The sequence below is a fragment of the Polyodon spathula genome, chromosome 4, assembly GCF_017654505.1.
Source record: "Polyodon spathula isolate WHYD16114869_AA chromosome 4, ASM1765450v1, whole genome shotgun sequence".
Classification (NCBI taxonomy): domain Eukaryota; kingdom Metazoa; phylum Chordata; class Actinopteri; order Acipenseriformes; family Polyodontidae; genus Polyodon; species Polyodon spathula.
This window is the reverse complement of record NC_054537.1, coordinates 92,992,212-93,009,540: the sequence shown is the minus strand read 5'-3', so window position 1 is coordinate 93,009,540 and position 17,329 is coordinate 92,992,212. Positions and strand designations below refer to the sequence as shown.

Below are 17,329 nucleotides of genomic sequence, written 5' to 3'. Positions count from 1 at the left end.
GAAATGGGGAACTTATTTCACTGCAGCATGACAGGAGCTTTGCAAATTCACTCTACAATAAACCTCACAAATAATTTAAATAGTTTATGGTCAACAAATAGTAATTTCATGTATAACCGCATTATGAAGTGATTATCTGTGGGAAGGGGGAGTAAACAAAAAGCTTTTGTGCAACTCTTATATGGGCAAACAAACGGAGCACGAGGGCCAAAATAAAATATTTAAACAGAATAATATTGACCACAGACACTAATGTCAGGCTGGGCATTGGTGTCTGTGGGAGACTTGCATTCCCACACACACACTATTTACACTAAGGGTTTTCACCCTGCCACAAGCTGGTAGTGTCCTAGATTTCATGGGGGTACAAACTGATTGGTGTTATCCACAGTATTATTATTTAGTTGTTTATTAGGTGTTTATTCAGGACTAGTGCAGTGATATGAAAGCACCATGTTTGAAGAGAGATCTTACTACTTTCCTTCCTTCTCCCTTGTTTATTTTCTATTCCTCAATGACACCCTACAGACTGAAATGGATTCATTAACTTATAAATCAATGAGCACATATATTAATTGATTGATATTTAGATTTTTCAGTCAAGCATACTTTAATTTATTATCCATTTTATGTATTTGTTTATTTTTCAGTAACTTATTTTAATGTAACATATCATAACGTATTGTAATGTAACGTAACGTATTGTAAGGTAACGTAGCGCAGTGTAATGTAGTGTAGTGTTATTTTGTGTAGTGTAATGTAGGGTAGAGTAATTTAAAGGAGCCACATTACATACATTTACAAATACAGTAAGATCTTTTTTTCACAATCAGATGAACCTCAGCCTATAAACTAACGACAACATTAATCCTGAAAATCTCTCCCAAGTAGTGGCAGCACCCCCCACCCTTCTCTTTTGTTATCTCCAGATAAACCTGAGAAGTGGCAATTTTAACCAGCCAATAAATCTGAAGCATCCATAATGCGTGTGACTGCAGATGGTGCAGTTTTAGTTACGATTTCATTTTTATGGGAAATCCCACAAATTAGCAACACCTTAAAGACAACACAATATACAGCTATGGTCAAAAGTTTGGTCACACTTTATTTTAAGGGTCTTTTTTTAGTTTATTAACTTTTAACAAACGTTGTTAATTTTTAGCCAAAGGTTAGGGTTAGGGTTAGGGTTAGCATTAGGGTTAGCGATAGGGTTAGAGTTAAGGTTAAGGTTAGGGTTAGGGTTAAGGTTAAGGTTAGGGTTAGAGTTAGGTTTCAGATTAAGGTTAGGGTTACGGTTAATAAAAACCTGATTTAATTTGTTAAACATTACTACAGTAACAATTTGGACCTATTTCAAACATATGATCAATTGGGTATTGGTCATCCATAGGGTTCTGGTGTCTGATTGATCATCCATAGGGCTCTGGTGTCTGATTGATCATTTATAGGGTTCTGGTGTTTGCAGTTTTAGTTGGCCAATTATATATTATTAAACCAAAAGTTTTGCATCACTTTATAAAAATGAAAATATGAACATCTAGATAATGTATTTAACATCATGTAGTTAAAGAAATTACAAAAATTATATTTCAAAAGTTAGGAAGCCAAATAGTAGCACAGTATTTCATGTTAGATTTAGAAATGTATTATTTTTTTTCAGTTAAGAATAGGGAAAACTACAAAGTGTTATGTAATTCAATGTTAATGTAACAGTATTCATTAGGTTTCATTCGACTTGATGAAGCAAAATGTGTTAATTGTATAGGGTGATATAAAACTTTTGGCCATAGCTGTATTTATGATGTATAATTTTGAATGTTAGGGCAAAAAGGTGAATCATATTATTGCCCTGTTGTTCCCCACTGCCATTACTAATGTTGTGTATGCAGGAGCACGAAGACACTCAAAAAATGCCAGTGAACAGAAAACTGAAAACATGATGGGGGAGAAAAATTCTTTATACCCTGCAAGCTGGTGAGTGATAAGCTGAAATGATCAAATATTGATGTCTTAGATTTACTTAGTGTGTGAAACACAAGCCCCCTCATTAGTGAATTGAAAACACAGGACAAACAATGTCTAGTCACTCTGCAATGTTTCTAGTGATTCTGTCTTTAGATCTCAATGAATTCAAGATACAAAATGAGACCCAGTAAAAAAAAAAAAAAAAAAACATAAATAAAAAGTGATTCTTTCTGTAAGTAATTCAACACGAGATCTTTAACACTTGTTTTATAAACACAAAAAATCAGTGCTTTTGATAACTGATAGCTGATGCTGTAAGCTGTTGGGAATGATTCTACCTCAAATTAACAGGATCCCTGTACGGAAACCTCATGTTAAAAAAGAAGACAGGCACTCACATCAGTCTCATGGCCCTCCCGTAGGTTGTAGGTGAGGTCCTTCTGAATGTCCTCCACAAACTTGTGTGCATACTCAGGGTACAGGTCCAGCACCTCGTAAAGTCCTTTCAGGTTAATGCACTGCAGGTCACAGTAAGTCAAAGCTTTGACGTCTGCATTGGTTTTTATCAATCTGTCATTAATCGAAAGGTTGGCTCCAATTAGGTCTCCTTTTCCTTTGAAATGTTTTAAAGAAATCATATCAGTGTTTTATACTTTGCAGTACAATAAAAATCAGTGAGGCAGAAGTTTCTGTCAGGATATTACATGCAATACTTCAACTTCATTCCCCTTCCATTTACTAAAGCCAATTTGCAGCAATTCAATGACTTTGGAGTCAAAAGCTGTAAGTGATTCTACATAAATATATACTAATGCTTCAAGCCACACAATGGAAAGGGGAATGTATGACTGGAATTTATTTAATGCCCCTCAGTGTAGCAACTTTTTATAATTTTTTTTTTATATAAACTTGGGCTGATCTGTATAAAATATGATTTTTCTCTTAATTAGCTTTTTTTTTTTAACTGATGTTTATAATTTTCGCCTTTGTATCAAAGATGTATTTATGTATATAAAAAAGGGGCAGATATGCACGTGTATGAATAAAAAGTAATCAGAAATTGATATTTTGTATAAATATATATATATATACTATATATATATATATATATATATATATATATATATATATATATATATATATATATATATATATCTATATAAAGACATATTTGTTGTTTTGGTTTTTGGTGTGTCTTTGTGTGTCAAACTAACGTTTGTTGTATTTTTCTCTTCAACTTTCGTGACTATAACTATAACTATTGTGATATTCAAAGCTACTTCATGAAACTTCTTTTTTTAACAACAGTCTAGGAGAGCATCCTGTTGGTTGTATTCAAAAATAACATAGTACTTTAAAAATACATTATTTAATGTGCTACTATTAAACACAATCTGTAAATGGAACAAATAGGCTGTGATTCTTAAGAGTGAATTCAAAATTGAACAATTTACACACAGGTATCCAATGCTGTAGGAAGTTAACGGGAGAGCTACAGTATAGTTCAGTTATGAGAAGGGGTGCAGTATTGCAAATGATGTCGTACAGCCCCATGAAAGAAAATTATATTTCAAAATGTTCTGACAATTCGATATTAAACTATAGAGATCTCCCCAATGACACTTCACTTTTCCTTAGAAACTTGTAGCTGATTTATATCAGCAGTTTAAGCAATGATACAATTTCTATAATCCATCATCATGTCAAGAGAGTCAGCAGAAAATGTAGAAATGTCTAATCTTTTCAAGACATCGACATTAATATTTCTGTTGCTAAGATGTTACATTTAATGGGTTGGATCAAATACATCATTGCATTTATGTTTAAGGTATAAGTAAGGGATAATAGCTTTGCTGTGGTGTTTTATTAGATAATAATGAAACACCTGAGTCAATTATCTGAAAAAGGGAGTTCCATTCTTACTGAGTAACATGCCACAGCAATGTCATTATCACTATTAAAGTTCAACTTTTTAAATGTTACTTATTTATTTACCTTTGTTTGTCTGAAATAATAATTGAACCCACTGAAAGGGTAAACAATGGTTTCAGAATAGACGTCATTAATATGTGTAATCTCTCAATGGTTTCAGAATAAGCATAATTAATTTGTGTTATCTCTCAATCGTTTCAGAATAGACGTCATTAATTTGTGTTCTCTCAATGGTTTCAGAATAGACGTCATTAATTAGCATCACCTCTCAGCAGTGCTTTATTTGTTGTTCTATTATTGAAGCGTTTCACATGTAAGGGTGTGCTTGGGCATTGAAAAGTAAATGTGTGTTTTCTTGATAGAAGAAATGTTATTTGCCCGGTATATGGCACTTTTAATTCAAACTTCTACCTTATCCTCACCCTACTCACACTTTCTGCTTTTTATAGTTTTACAGTTACAGTTATAAAGCTATCAACTGGATCTAAAAAAAAAAAAAAAACAGGACAATGCAAGAGAACATTCCCGCAAGATACTTAGGGCTCACTTACCAAGAATGGCCAGGACCATGTCATCTTTGAGCACCTCCATGGAACCTGAGCAGACAAAGAAGACAGCCTGCAGAGCGTCTCCCTGCCGCAGGAGGTACTCCCCAGGAGCACAGAAAGAGGTTTTGATGTGCAAAGACAAGGAGCGGAGGCAGCCGCGGCTGGCAGACGCAAACAGGGACAGCTCCAGAATCTCCTTATTCAAGTGCATAGTAATGTCTGAGTGCAATTCATCTGGGAAATCCTTTAACAGCTTTAGAAGAAGAAGAAGAAGAAGAAGAAGAAGAAGAAGAAGAAGACATTGGAATTGGTTTACATTATTCAAAAGATAAGTGGATTAGTGCTCCAAATAATATTTTGGGTTATTGAATTGGTTACTCTCCAATTTAGACACTGTGTGAGTAAAATGTATTTTGGGTGAGTAAAATGCAACACTTTCAATAAATGCTGCAAGTACTTTAATGTCATCTTATGGGGTATGCATTAATTACAACTTTACATTTTAACTGTACTTTCACTTTTAACTACTATACAAAAATGTGGTCTTACAATAAAAACAAAAACAACTACTATTCCTATTTACTTCATTGATCACATACAATATGGCTGTGAAACAAATAAACATACTATGCTTTTTCCTTATTGATCACCTTCAAATAGCAGTATAAACTTCCAGCATCCCGACTCTCACCAAACACAGAATATTGTAGTTATTATATACATTTACCTTCCAGAAATGTGGTTGACATAAAGGTAAATTGAATAGGTTAAGGGGGATTAAGACAGCGCAAAGCAATCCAGAATTCAGTTGCTTGTTCAGTTGCTATAGTGGATTCCACCTGGAATTATTGGTCAAGTGTTTCTGGCAATCCCTAGACAGGCTACAATTATAGTAGCTGTCCCGGCATTCTCTAGCTACTGCATTCACTATATACTATATATACTATAACTCAAGCTTTGCAGCAAAATTGCTATACATAATCATTATGCATTAAATTTAAATAGCATACATAATTAATATTTTCTCAATGCGTAAAACACCCATTGCACAGCTTCTTTGGAGCACTGCCAACTAAATAACAATAAATAGTTTGACTTCAAATAATCTGTGATTTTCAGTTTATAGTAACTGGCTCTATTTGACGTAAGATAAATATAATTTTCTTTCAACCATGTTTTGTTAGAGAGAGAGAGAGAGAGAGAGAGAGAGAGAGAGAGAGAGAGAGAGAGAGAGAGAGAGAGAGAGAGACACACAATTCTTATAAAGGGATAATATTATTTAAAATACTAAAGTTGTAAGTTTTTTAAACAGATTAATTAACCACAACTTGATACTTACAACAAATATTAAATATTAAATGGGTTATGGCTGATTATTCATATATCATGAGGTCATATATTTATTTCCATCAAGCACTTACATCCCCCAAAAAAAGATTATATATAGTAGTGATGGGTGCAGGCAGACTGGCTTTGTCTGTGGCTGTATTGCATTCTGGAACTGCTAACTTGTGGGGATTTATTGCTTGCACCATGCAGCAGGGTGCTGGATCAGGCAGTCCATTTTTTAAATTTTTTTTAAATGAAATGACTGCTATCACACAGTAATGTTAGCAGTATCTGACACATACCTGCCCTTGCTTAAAGGGTACTCTAACGTAGAGTTACAGGATATAGTGGTAGTTTTTTTTTTTATTTGATTTTTTTTTTTTTTTAATGCCAAATCAAGGAAACTGTTTGGCGATACCTCATTTGCATCTATTCCATTATTGACAGACCAGGTCGTTTGGAAATATTCCAGCATTCTTTGTTTCAGCTGCTGTGGCAGGTGATGGACCCGAATGAAGTCTTTCAGATCCTTTGTTCTGGTGTGATAGAGGGACCATCTGGAGTACATGCGCTGTATGATAGCAGTCACGTTGCCAAACACCAGTGCGTGCATCAATGCTGGGGACAGTGAAAGAATAAAAGCAGTAAATCACCAAACCCAAGCTCGTTTCTTACGTTTACACGTAAAAACAGTGTTGAACAAAATGGCCTTATCTGTATTGTATTCAGGCCGTCCCCACTATAATGAACGTTATCCAATGAATGTTGAAGTATTATATACCTGACCTTTATTTATAACCAAAAGAGACACTTTCTGTATCATGCTTTACTGCCCCTATGCCAGTAATACTCTGGTTTTATTTTTTCATCACTAAAGCATGCTTCGCAGACAGGTGTGTCGAAGCCCGAGGGGTTCACAATGAAGATCTCAGACAGCATAGCCTGTGTTTAATTTGATGCTGAAAGACCTGACATGCACTATTGTCTTTGTACTGTACATGATCTCTTTTTCCAGCTGCGTTGCTTTTAAATAAAGGGTCGTTGTTTCTTTGTTCTTGCAAATCACTTGTTGACAACCATGTTTTGTTTTTTTTGCATTTGTCAACAAACACTAGATTTATGAAAGCACACAATATATGTGTTATGGTACTGAAACCTGCAGCTGTTAAACAAAGAAACACCACATGCTCTTTATATTATACAGGATGTTATCCACTGACGAGGAAAGCATCACAAAATAGTTCTTACATAATTTAATATCACATAATATGTGTTTCATAGGAACAACAATTCTGCAGCAATACCCAAATCCTTAATTACAGTATTTATTTTCAAGTAATTTGATTTAATATAAGGATTTATAAAACTATACCTACATTGAACAATGTACTCTTTACATTACAATGGGTATTATGCCAAGAAAGTAGACTACAAACCTTTAATTTATCAGTATATAATTGCTCTTGGAGTATATAAACAATTGGGAAATGAACCCTATTTTACACATACTTCCTTGCATAGGACTGACAAACTTTGTTTAGTTTACCAGTCCCCCAACTTGCAGCAGGAGAGCACTGTATACATTTCATCTTGTTATTGCTCTTTAAAGAAGTGTAGTCTTTCAATAAGGACTTATACACAATGTAGCATGCAGTATAATACATAACGAAACAACTATTTTAAATATATAGAAACAATTAGTAAAGGGAAACACCACTGCTTGTAGTTTTTGACTCTTCTGCACCTACACTTAACTGCATAGTGTAAGAGTTACAAATGAGTTCTGTGAATTGGGGCTTTAAGGAATGCAACTATCTCAGTAGCAGAATGCTAACATCCGTTACACATATACATTATGTTTTGAAGCCAAGGTGCCTATGCACACTGTATTCCTGTAACTCAAGATGGGTAAATCCACCAACTCTGTCCCAATATAAACACATTTTAGAATAACAGACCCCCTTAGCTCACTCCACTGTAGGTAAAGATTCTAGTTCGCTTTGGCATGACGCATCTAAATGATTTTCTATGCTACTATTCTCAGTATAACAGACAGTCTTTGTTTTCCCAGAAGAGCTAATTGTCACAGTGGTCAGTTATTAAGCAGTAATTGCTAATGCCTTGAATTCTGATGATTAAATATACTTAAACACTGGGTCTGCTGGGAAACTCTTATGCAGTATATTATGATACTAAAAAAAGTAGATGGTGTACTTGTACTCGGGTTGTATATTTTCATATACAGTATGTTTAAAATTCCTCCACATTAGAAAGAGGTATACATTCCTATAGTAAATCCATGTGCATGTTACTCCCTTGATAAGTCACTCTGGACAAAGGAATCGGCATGGAATTCTGTTAACACTGGGAAGTGGTACGAACCAGGAAGGATGCATAGGGAATCCAGTGCAGAGCTTTTTCTTAAAAAACGTTCATTAAAACCCGAGGGACAGAAAACAAAGTACTTTGTTTAATCTCTTACAGTCTTCTTCTGAGGAATGCAGCCTGTTCAAAACCCACACTGATTTTAAAACCTCTAATCACTGCAACTAGGCGACCACCCAATGCTTGTCAATAGGACACTATACCCTGCGGTCTGAGCTGTTATTCTCATCTGGCTGGTTGTCTGTCTTGTTTGGGGGACTGATTGGGGAACAGTAGGGTTCTGGAACATCTTTCATGCATGGCAGTGGAATTGTAAAGTTTAATGTTTTTTTTTTTAAATCCACAAAGGAGATTCCATGATGGTGGGGGGACATTTCAATGAAAAAGCAAGCAAAGATTAAAGCAAGGTAAATACTATAACTTCTACACAACGAGTTTGTGCCTCTGGGAAGGTGTGGGTTAGCCCAGTTTAATTCTAGATGACATGTACTTAAATACTGTAGGTTACACTATGATTATTTCAGCCTTGCTTGGAGGATGACTGCCTCAAATGTCTATTTGTGATGTGTTAGAAAAAAATATTGCACTAAAAATAACACCAACACCTGTACATTTTATCCATAATATTCCTATAATTACAATTCCTCACACAGTCTCTGTCTGCTAAGCTTATTTTCCCTTGTATAAGCTATTACATATTTAGGGTTCATCCAATGTACACAAGTGATTAGATTTAGATAAGATTGATGTAGGTATATTTAGGAAGGAGCGAATTTGAAAAAAAAAAGTTTTATTCAATATGTTATTTAATCTATTGAAAGTCACAATAGAAGTGGAAACCAATACAGTTCTATTGAGGGGTTTACAATGTTTGCAGGAGACATTTAATTCTAAGATTGAACATGTTCAAAGTATTGTTATTTATTGCACACTGAGAAAGTTATAAATAAGAAGCACTTTCATCATTTCTCCATTTGTGGAGGTGCATGGTGTCTCATGTTGGTATACATGCTTTTACTTTGCAATATTCTAGGAAAAAACATTGACATACCCCCTATCAGCATAGTGCAGATTGAAAAGATCTTCTCTGCATCGGTGTTGGCTGAGACGTTTCCAAAGCCAACACTGGTAAGGCTGCTCAGTGTAAAGTAGAGGGAAGCAATATAGGCACTTCGAATTGAGGGGCCGCCAAGACTGTTATTATTATGGTATGGCGATTCCAAACGCTTCCCCAGTTCATGAAGCCAACCTTTGACAAATTAAAAGATGGGTGTTAAAATACATTGGCAGCTGCTTTGTTCTGGTCTTGCTTTTTAATTAGCCTGTGGATAATAATTTCATTATCTGTCTTAAAGTATATATGAGAGACAACAAATTCAGTATTAGAGACACATTTTTAAAAAAAAAATGGGTGCTTATTGATTCACTTTAAATCACTAAAATATTAAGAAATAGTTTTTTTTTTTTTTTTGTCTTCACATTTTGCAGAAAGTAACATGAAATAATTTTGGATATTTGATTTCAGACCTTGTGATTGCATCATTTTTTAAACAGAGATGTTATAAAATCCACTGCTGTTTATAATATTTGAATACAACTAAATGTCTCTACGATGGTAAAGAGGTTTATTTTTTGAATGTCAAACCAGTGTCTACAAGCCATGGAACCAGCCGGTAAAACTCCTTGTCATCTTGAACCAATATCAAACTGGGATTGCTACTGACGCAACTGGATGCTACACAAAGTTCAAAGACTGCCTGTACTGTAAGTATCACATTTCTGTATAATTTACATTTATAAAATAACTTAACTCATCTATATCTCCAACAGAGCACTGATAACACATCATAATAAGTATCAAGTTATCAGAAAGATGAACAATGGGGACATGTTACCGATTCTCTTGTTAACTAAATCTCTTGCTATGCCTGAATAAATCGTTAATCCTTTTACCAAGATATGTTAGGAGTTTAATCAATAAGCCTTCTATCAAGTGCTGTGGTATCCCAAAATGTTATCTAAATTCAAGGATGGTACACAAAAATCACAAAAACACCTGCAATAAGTAGCCACACTTTTGTGTAAATGGGCTGTCCCAAGACTGCTTGATTAATTCACCAGCAATTCCCTGTTGCAAGTCAGTTATTCAAGTTACAATTATACAAGTTATACAACGTTGGGAAAGACTCATTTAAGCACTTTGGGGTGGCAGGTGCTTCTGTATGTAAGATTGCATAAATGGTTAGGAACTACACAGTTACAGTTGCAAAATTGTCAACTATGGGCTATGCTGAATAATAGACCTTTCCATGAAAATTATCCCCAACTTCACTGAAGGAATTGCATTCCACCAGAGAAATTTAGCTACACATCAAATCAGTGTCACTCTGGTTTCCATCATGTCCCTGTGCCCAATGAGAGTTCAGTGCCAGACATTCCTGTTTCGTTCGTTCAGACCCTCTAAGTGCTGCAGTGCTACAGCGGTTGACTTAAGTCACACTCAGATTTTGAATGTTTCTCAGAAATAATCGCTCACCATCAGCCTAAGTGTAAATTCTAATGTTCTGTACTGTAGCTCCAACTGCGGATAGTTTGAAGTACAGTACTGAAGGAAAGACACAGCATTCAACATTACAAATAAAAAAACCTCCTAATGCTGTTCAAATTCTGGCTCACTCACTGACTCACTGTGTGACCTTGAGCAAGTCACTTAATCTCCTTGTTCTTTCGGGTGAGACATTGTTGTAAGTGACTCTGCATCTGATGCATAGTTCACACACCCTAGTTTCTGTAAGTCACCTTAGATAAAGGCATCTGCTAAATAAACTAATAATAATAATAATAATAATAATAATAATAATAATAATAATAATAATAATAATATTTAAAAATCTTACCTATATCCCAAGAGAAAGAATCATTAGCCTCTATCTCCATCCTGCCAATGACATACCAGATGCATGCCATCCAGTGAGCCAGCAAGGCAAACATGCTCATGAGCAGGGTGAGGACCACTGTGCTGTGTTGGGAGTATCGATCCAGCTTCTGCAGCAGACGCAAGAGCCGTAACAGACGGATGGTTTTCAGAAGGTGAACGAGTGACACCTGCATGGAAACAAACCATTCAAACTCATGGTAAAGGATTACAGGTGATAATTGGGGAGGCTAAAGCTATAATAAGTCTTGTGTTCAGAACTTGTAAAAGTGCACTACAAGAGATGTTAAAAATTGAAATAGATTTTTAAAAGTGTAACATCCCAATCTCTCTTCCAAAGAGTAAATTGATAGACTGCCGCGGGAAATCTTGTTTGAACTCCCAAATGACTTGGAAAAAACAACCTCACTAAATGGCTAGAACAAAATCAAGCTTATTAAAATGGCTTGGAAAAATCAAGCTTATTAAAATGGCTTGGAAAAATCAAGCTTATTAAAATGGCTTGGAAAAATCAAGCTTACTAACAAACATCTGTTTGTTTCCTTGTTCTTATGGTTATGAAGTTATTAAACTTTCAAATATTTTACACTTTGAATAATAAATATACAGCACTACAACATACCTGATGTTACGTATTGAGAATTCTATCGTTAAATAACTTTGTGAATTCAATGTTACAGTTTTTTTAAATCAGATCTCATTTTGGAATCTAGCTGCCATTTAATAAAATCCTATGACAAAATGACTGGAAGTAACACACTGTTCCAAATTATGCTGTGTTGATGCAAGGCTTGATCTAAGGAAAGAAACTCTTCAAATTCAGCTGTGAAGTTTTGGTTTAAAGAGACAATAACCTTGGTATATACATAGAAAACCCCATTCTTTGTGTTCCCCATTCTGTGTTTATTTCACTCATGAGGGCGATTGTGGAAGAACTACAGTACAGTACTTGAACATTTTATTACTGAATATTCAACGTAACAGAACTGCAGATTCACAGTTTGATCTCTTTCGGAATGTTGCATACTTATAGGATGCTCCATGAACGTTCATTCATATTTATCAATATATTACAAAAATGAGGATGATCGACCAATCAAGAAGCCACTACTGCATCTACTGAAGGGCACATGCAGCATGATTAATTTCATGAAAATCGTGCTTCGAGTTTACATGCTTTTATTTTTATTTTTGTTCTCTATATATTACTGGTCATAATGTTTATTACCATCTGTTAATTTTTTTTTTTTTTAAAAGGTAAAGATTAGATGTCTGTTAAGATCCAATGAAAATCAGGACTGATTGTAATTAAGAACTACGATGACATATCATTATAGAAATTTCTGACACAAGGATAATTTAGCAACAGCAGAAGAAGATGTCACCTTATACCTATACATACTAGTACTGTATCACTGAAAAGGCTGCACTGTTAACATGAAGGGTTTTCAAAATGTCATCATAAAGAGGGGGGACTTTTATTATGCATAATAATATCTTTCTGTAAACAATGAACATTAAAAAAGCAAACATCTTTTCAGATAGCCGTTATCATTCAAGACATACAGTATAAATAGCAGCCGTAACATTCTGCAGCTAACAGGTAAAATTAAAAAAAAGAAGACATACCATAAAGTGATGCAAAATGAAAAAAAAAAGTTATTTAAAATCCAACAACACAAAAGAGTTATTACCATAAAAACACAATCATCATGCTGGTCACGTGTACTTAATTCTGGCGTGTAGCAGTAACATATAACAGACACTGACTGGAGCACAGGTGTGAACAGTGGACCTCATATATTCATCAATAAACGTAGAAACCAAAATAAACCATTCACCTTGGTACCTGCATTGAGGGAGATTTAATTGAGCTAACATGAAGACAAGAAGAGATTACTCCATACACAACAAGACTGAGGAAACTGAAACAGACATTCAGAAGCTTATAAGATGAAAAACAATCAGTGACTTCTAATGAGTAAACCATATTATCAAATGTACAGCCTTTGCAACCTTCTGGACTTCATCCTGGACAAGGGCTTATTTCTGTCAAACCCTGACATTATTATTATTCTCTTGCTTAAATACTGTTTTGTTTAAACACAAAAAAATCTGTTTAATGTACAAACTCACTCTCTGTTCCAATGTTATGGTACATGCTGTATTGTGTGGTCTTAGCAGATCACACATTTATTGTTCTGAATAATCTGTATGCAAAGAACCGTAATAAACTTGAATAAGAAGAATTTTAGTTTTTACTCAATACTATAGGTTTTGTTCTGTTTAAATTATTATGAAACAGTTTAGTCCCATTTCTGAACTGTCCAGCACAGCAACAAATGATACTGCTACCATTGACAGGAAGTTTATTCTGTCCCTATTAGTGAAGCAGCAATTCCTCCCAAGGTAGGCTATCACACAAGTATGTTAACAGCAAGGGTAGTTTTAAAAAAAAGAAGTTGATAAAATAAATAATGGTCTTCATTTTAGTCTCTTTCTAGAAAATGCAGCATCCTAAAAAATAAAGCAAATCTGCTTAGCTCATTCAGCAAAGCAATGGTTCAAGCAGGGAACTCACTTTCAAGCTAGATTAAAAACATAGTAATCAAGCATATTTGGCGCCTCCATTACCAGTCATTCATCAGTCAAATGGTTAGCATCTCATTCGTCATTCCATTAACTACACGACCAAAAATAAGCTTGAAAGCGCTTTATATATTACCTCAATCCATTTGTCTCTGTTTTGCATCACTGTTTGTCTCCTCATCCCCAGCCTTCACCTGTTTTTTAACTTCATCTAAGGGGGAGGGGAGCTATCCTGCCCCCCTCCTCATGACTTCCCTACAGTCAGCCTCTCCACTATCAGCAAACTAAATTATGACAGGTGTACCCTGAAGGGCGATGCCAAACGTCAAATATGTATAACTTTGTATTTCTTGTCTAAGCTTTAATAAATCTTGTTCTTTCTGTCAAGTTTTCTTGATTGAAGTTTCAGTTCAGCACACAAGAGCTATTGATGTTCTTAATTCACTGGGATAGACTCATTTTGGGTGAAATTATATTTTATTTCGATAATCTTTTGTTTGGCAACATCTCTTAAACTTTGCAATAAAAGAGTGCAATCTAAGTGCTTAACTTCAGCCTCTGCTAATCTTGCCACTAGCCAGCTTTGACCATGAGCTACCCTATCACAATGTTATAATCTTTAAGCACTGTCTCTGAAGAGCTCAGCTATCTCATACATCCAGATTCTATATTCAATGAGAAATGCTATCCCGAGCTGGTCGATCAGAACTCTTTTAAACGTGCTCTCAAATTCACTAATACTTTTTTTCCTGTTGTGCAAAGAACTTATTTGAATGTGAAACACCCATGGGACCTAATGGGTCCATTTGACACCACTAACCTTTTTTTCTGACACCAGAGGAAACACACTGAGAAGGTGAATGTCTCACAACCAAAAGTGCCCTAGAAACCAAGTAATAACTGAGCTAAGGGGGCCATCTTCATCAGTAAAATAAACACAACCCTCCATGCACGTTAACAGAGGATTTCGTTTCTGTAACAAGTACAATATTTGGAAAGGACAGTATTTTTAAACCGTTGAATTTGGGGGGTTAATTTCCTTAAAACAATCTTTGCATCTGCATGGCAATGAAACATAATCTGGAACATTGCTTTTCAGCTAGTCATTCTCTTAAAAGACTTGATTGAATGCAAATTCGATTCCAAACAATATATTCATTCTGTTGAATATGAAAGAATTATGCAACACTAGATCTTTCAACACTTGTTGTATAATTATGCTTTAGAATTACTACATTATGTTTACTTGCTCTGAATTAAACAGATGCTTAGAAATAGTAAATGATACTACAAATGAATGGGAAAGATCAGAATACATGTAACCCTATAGTAGATGCTTCTGTAACTTGGCTAACAGGATGAGTATGCATAATGAATTTCCTCCACCATGACTATTTAAATAATGCAATGCTGTGGGAAAGTTGTCTTTTTTAATGTTGTCTAATGTAATTAAATATAGAGATTTAGCACACAAAAATATTCCTCCCTCTAGGTTTTAATGGTAATTTGCAGTGAATACTTGTGAAGACGTTAAAAAGATCCAGCGATACTCACCACTGACACATTAAACGCATACAGGAGATCAAAGGGCAGGGCAGCAATCAGATCAATGATTAACCATGTTGTTACGTAGTGGATACAAATTAATCTTGCTTCAAATATAACTTGCCCAGACTTGCTGACATACGTCGTTCGGAAATTAAAAATAATATCTATTGAACAGAAAGAGAAATAGAATTAGCTACAAGTGCCACTTGTTAACTTTGTATTTCTCATTCATAGACCTTATTATTGATTTTATTTATTTCTAAATAAAATAATAAAAAAGGGTTTTATGGCTGTGTCTAACAGTTATTTAAGGCAATACAAAAATGTATTTTGAATGCTCTGAATTTGATTGGATGACCAATTAGGTTTATAATTACAGACTTTAATGCATTTATATACAGTAGCATCCACAACTTTAAACATTAAATTATAAATTACAAAATTGCCTAACAGTTCTGAAGGCACTAGTCAATTTCTTTTCTCTGGTCGATTTAGTTTTGATTTAGTACGAGTAGTTAGAAATCTTCTAACTTCATCTCAACGGCAGGGGTCAGAATCCACAACACTGTCTAGTGCAGCATCACTGAGTGGTGGAGCAGACCCAGTCATAAACAAGTGAAAGAGTAAAACACAATCTATACATTTATTAATCTATATCAATTATGCATGCTATATTTGTAAGAGTAACATTGCTTTTAGTTTCTCTTTGAATCTTCCCAGCAGGGCTGAATGGCTTTTATCTGTGGTGTTTAATGAGTGCATCATTGGCCTAGTCTGGTAAGTGATACACATAACATCGTTTTGCAGGTTCATTAAACATTCAACAAAGGCAAAGTATGTAATTTGTGACTTCAAAGTTATTGTTACATTAAGAGACTGGAGGATGTAATATCTTGTGTCTATATATTTTTTAAATGCAGTGTTTAGTACACAGCATGGAACATTATATTTACTACTGTGTAATTAATTCAAGCCTGGTATATTTTTTATGAGAAATGTATTCTCAAAAATTAAATATGTTTGTTTGTAGTCATGGCTTAGTCAGTGAATGTGCTATACCAAGTATTTGTTTCTTTTTTTATTTCAATCCAAAATGTATTCTTCATTTACCCTTTTCTTAAATAATGGAAATTCTTAAAGTATATAGAAGTAATACAATTATTCCAATAAATCTCACTTAACTGTCCTTTATATAGACATTGACATTCAAAAGTCACAGATTTGGTTTTGTACTCTTCTGGAGCATATTTTTTAAATTCACATTTCTCAAGGTAAAAGCAACCATTCTCTCATGTATTTCCTTTAAGGATAATTCAAAGCCACAGATATCTTGTGCTTGGGCTCTCCTTACCATTAACTAATATCTTCTTTCCCTATGACTAATGTGCTTTCAATGCAGACTGCGTTGCTTTTGTTCTCAAGCATGCGCAAAAAAGTTAATCAGAAAATATTAATTTCTCTTTATAACAGTTACAATAAGCCCAGCTTCTTTTTTTTTTTTAATAATAAACAACCAATAACAAGAATGCCTTGATTTATTATGTCACATATTTTTATTCTAAAACGAATGACTTGCATTATAAATGATTAAAACATAACTTAATGTCAGCTGACACATTCATATATTATGTTAATTATGTTAATTAGCAGAGTTAGTAACAAATAAAGAGAGAAAGTACAATGCATCACAGTTACTTTAATATTTAAAATGTTAGATTGCGTGGAGTTATGCAAAATAACAGAGTTCTAAAGACAGGCTGGAAATGTACATCCCAATGGCATGACATGGACTGGGGCAGCCAGATAGCCTCTTCCTGGAGGTACAGGCCGAGGGTGGATATCAGGATGTTTGGTAGAAGCTTGATTCCCTCAATATAGTGCAACTAGTGTTTCAATGAAGTCACTTTGCACTAAGTTTAGTAGTTTGTGATGATAATGACTGAAAGTGCTCCCATTAATGAAAGATAATAAAAATACAAATAGAACTTATACTGCTAATATGAAAGAAGTTCAAATAATTTTTTTTTTTTTTAAGGAATTGAAAACACAGTGTCAACACAATAATTAAAAAAAAAAAAAATCTTGACATTTATATGAG

General features: G+C 34.4%; 1 protein-coding gene across 1 annotated transcript in view; it reads right to left on the bottom strand.

Annotated features, from left to right (window-relative positions):
• Positions 1-17,329, bottom strand: part of LOC121315134 (potassium voltage-gated channel subfamily H member 8-like) — an 80,480-nt gene that overhangs the window by 27,256 nt on the left and 35,895 nt on the right. Inside the window, exons 6-11 of the mRNA XM_041249082.1 lie at positions 15,238-15,395; positions 11,057-11,264; positions 9,211-9,408; positions 6,193-6,392; positions 4,449-4,698; positions 2,364-2,578 (exon numbers count right to left, since the gene is read on the bottom strand). Of these exons, the coding sequence (XP_041105016.1) occupies positions 2,364-2,578; positions 4,449-4,698; positions 6,193-6,392; positions 9,211-9,408; positions 11,057-11,264; positions 15,238-15,395 (1,229 nt within the window). The remainder of the gene's footprint in view (positions 1-2,363; positions 2,579-4,448; positions 4,699-6,192; positions 6,393-9,210; positions 9,409-11,056; positions 11,265-15,237; positions 15,396-17,329) is intronic.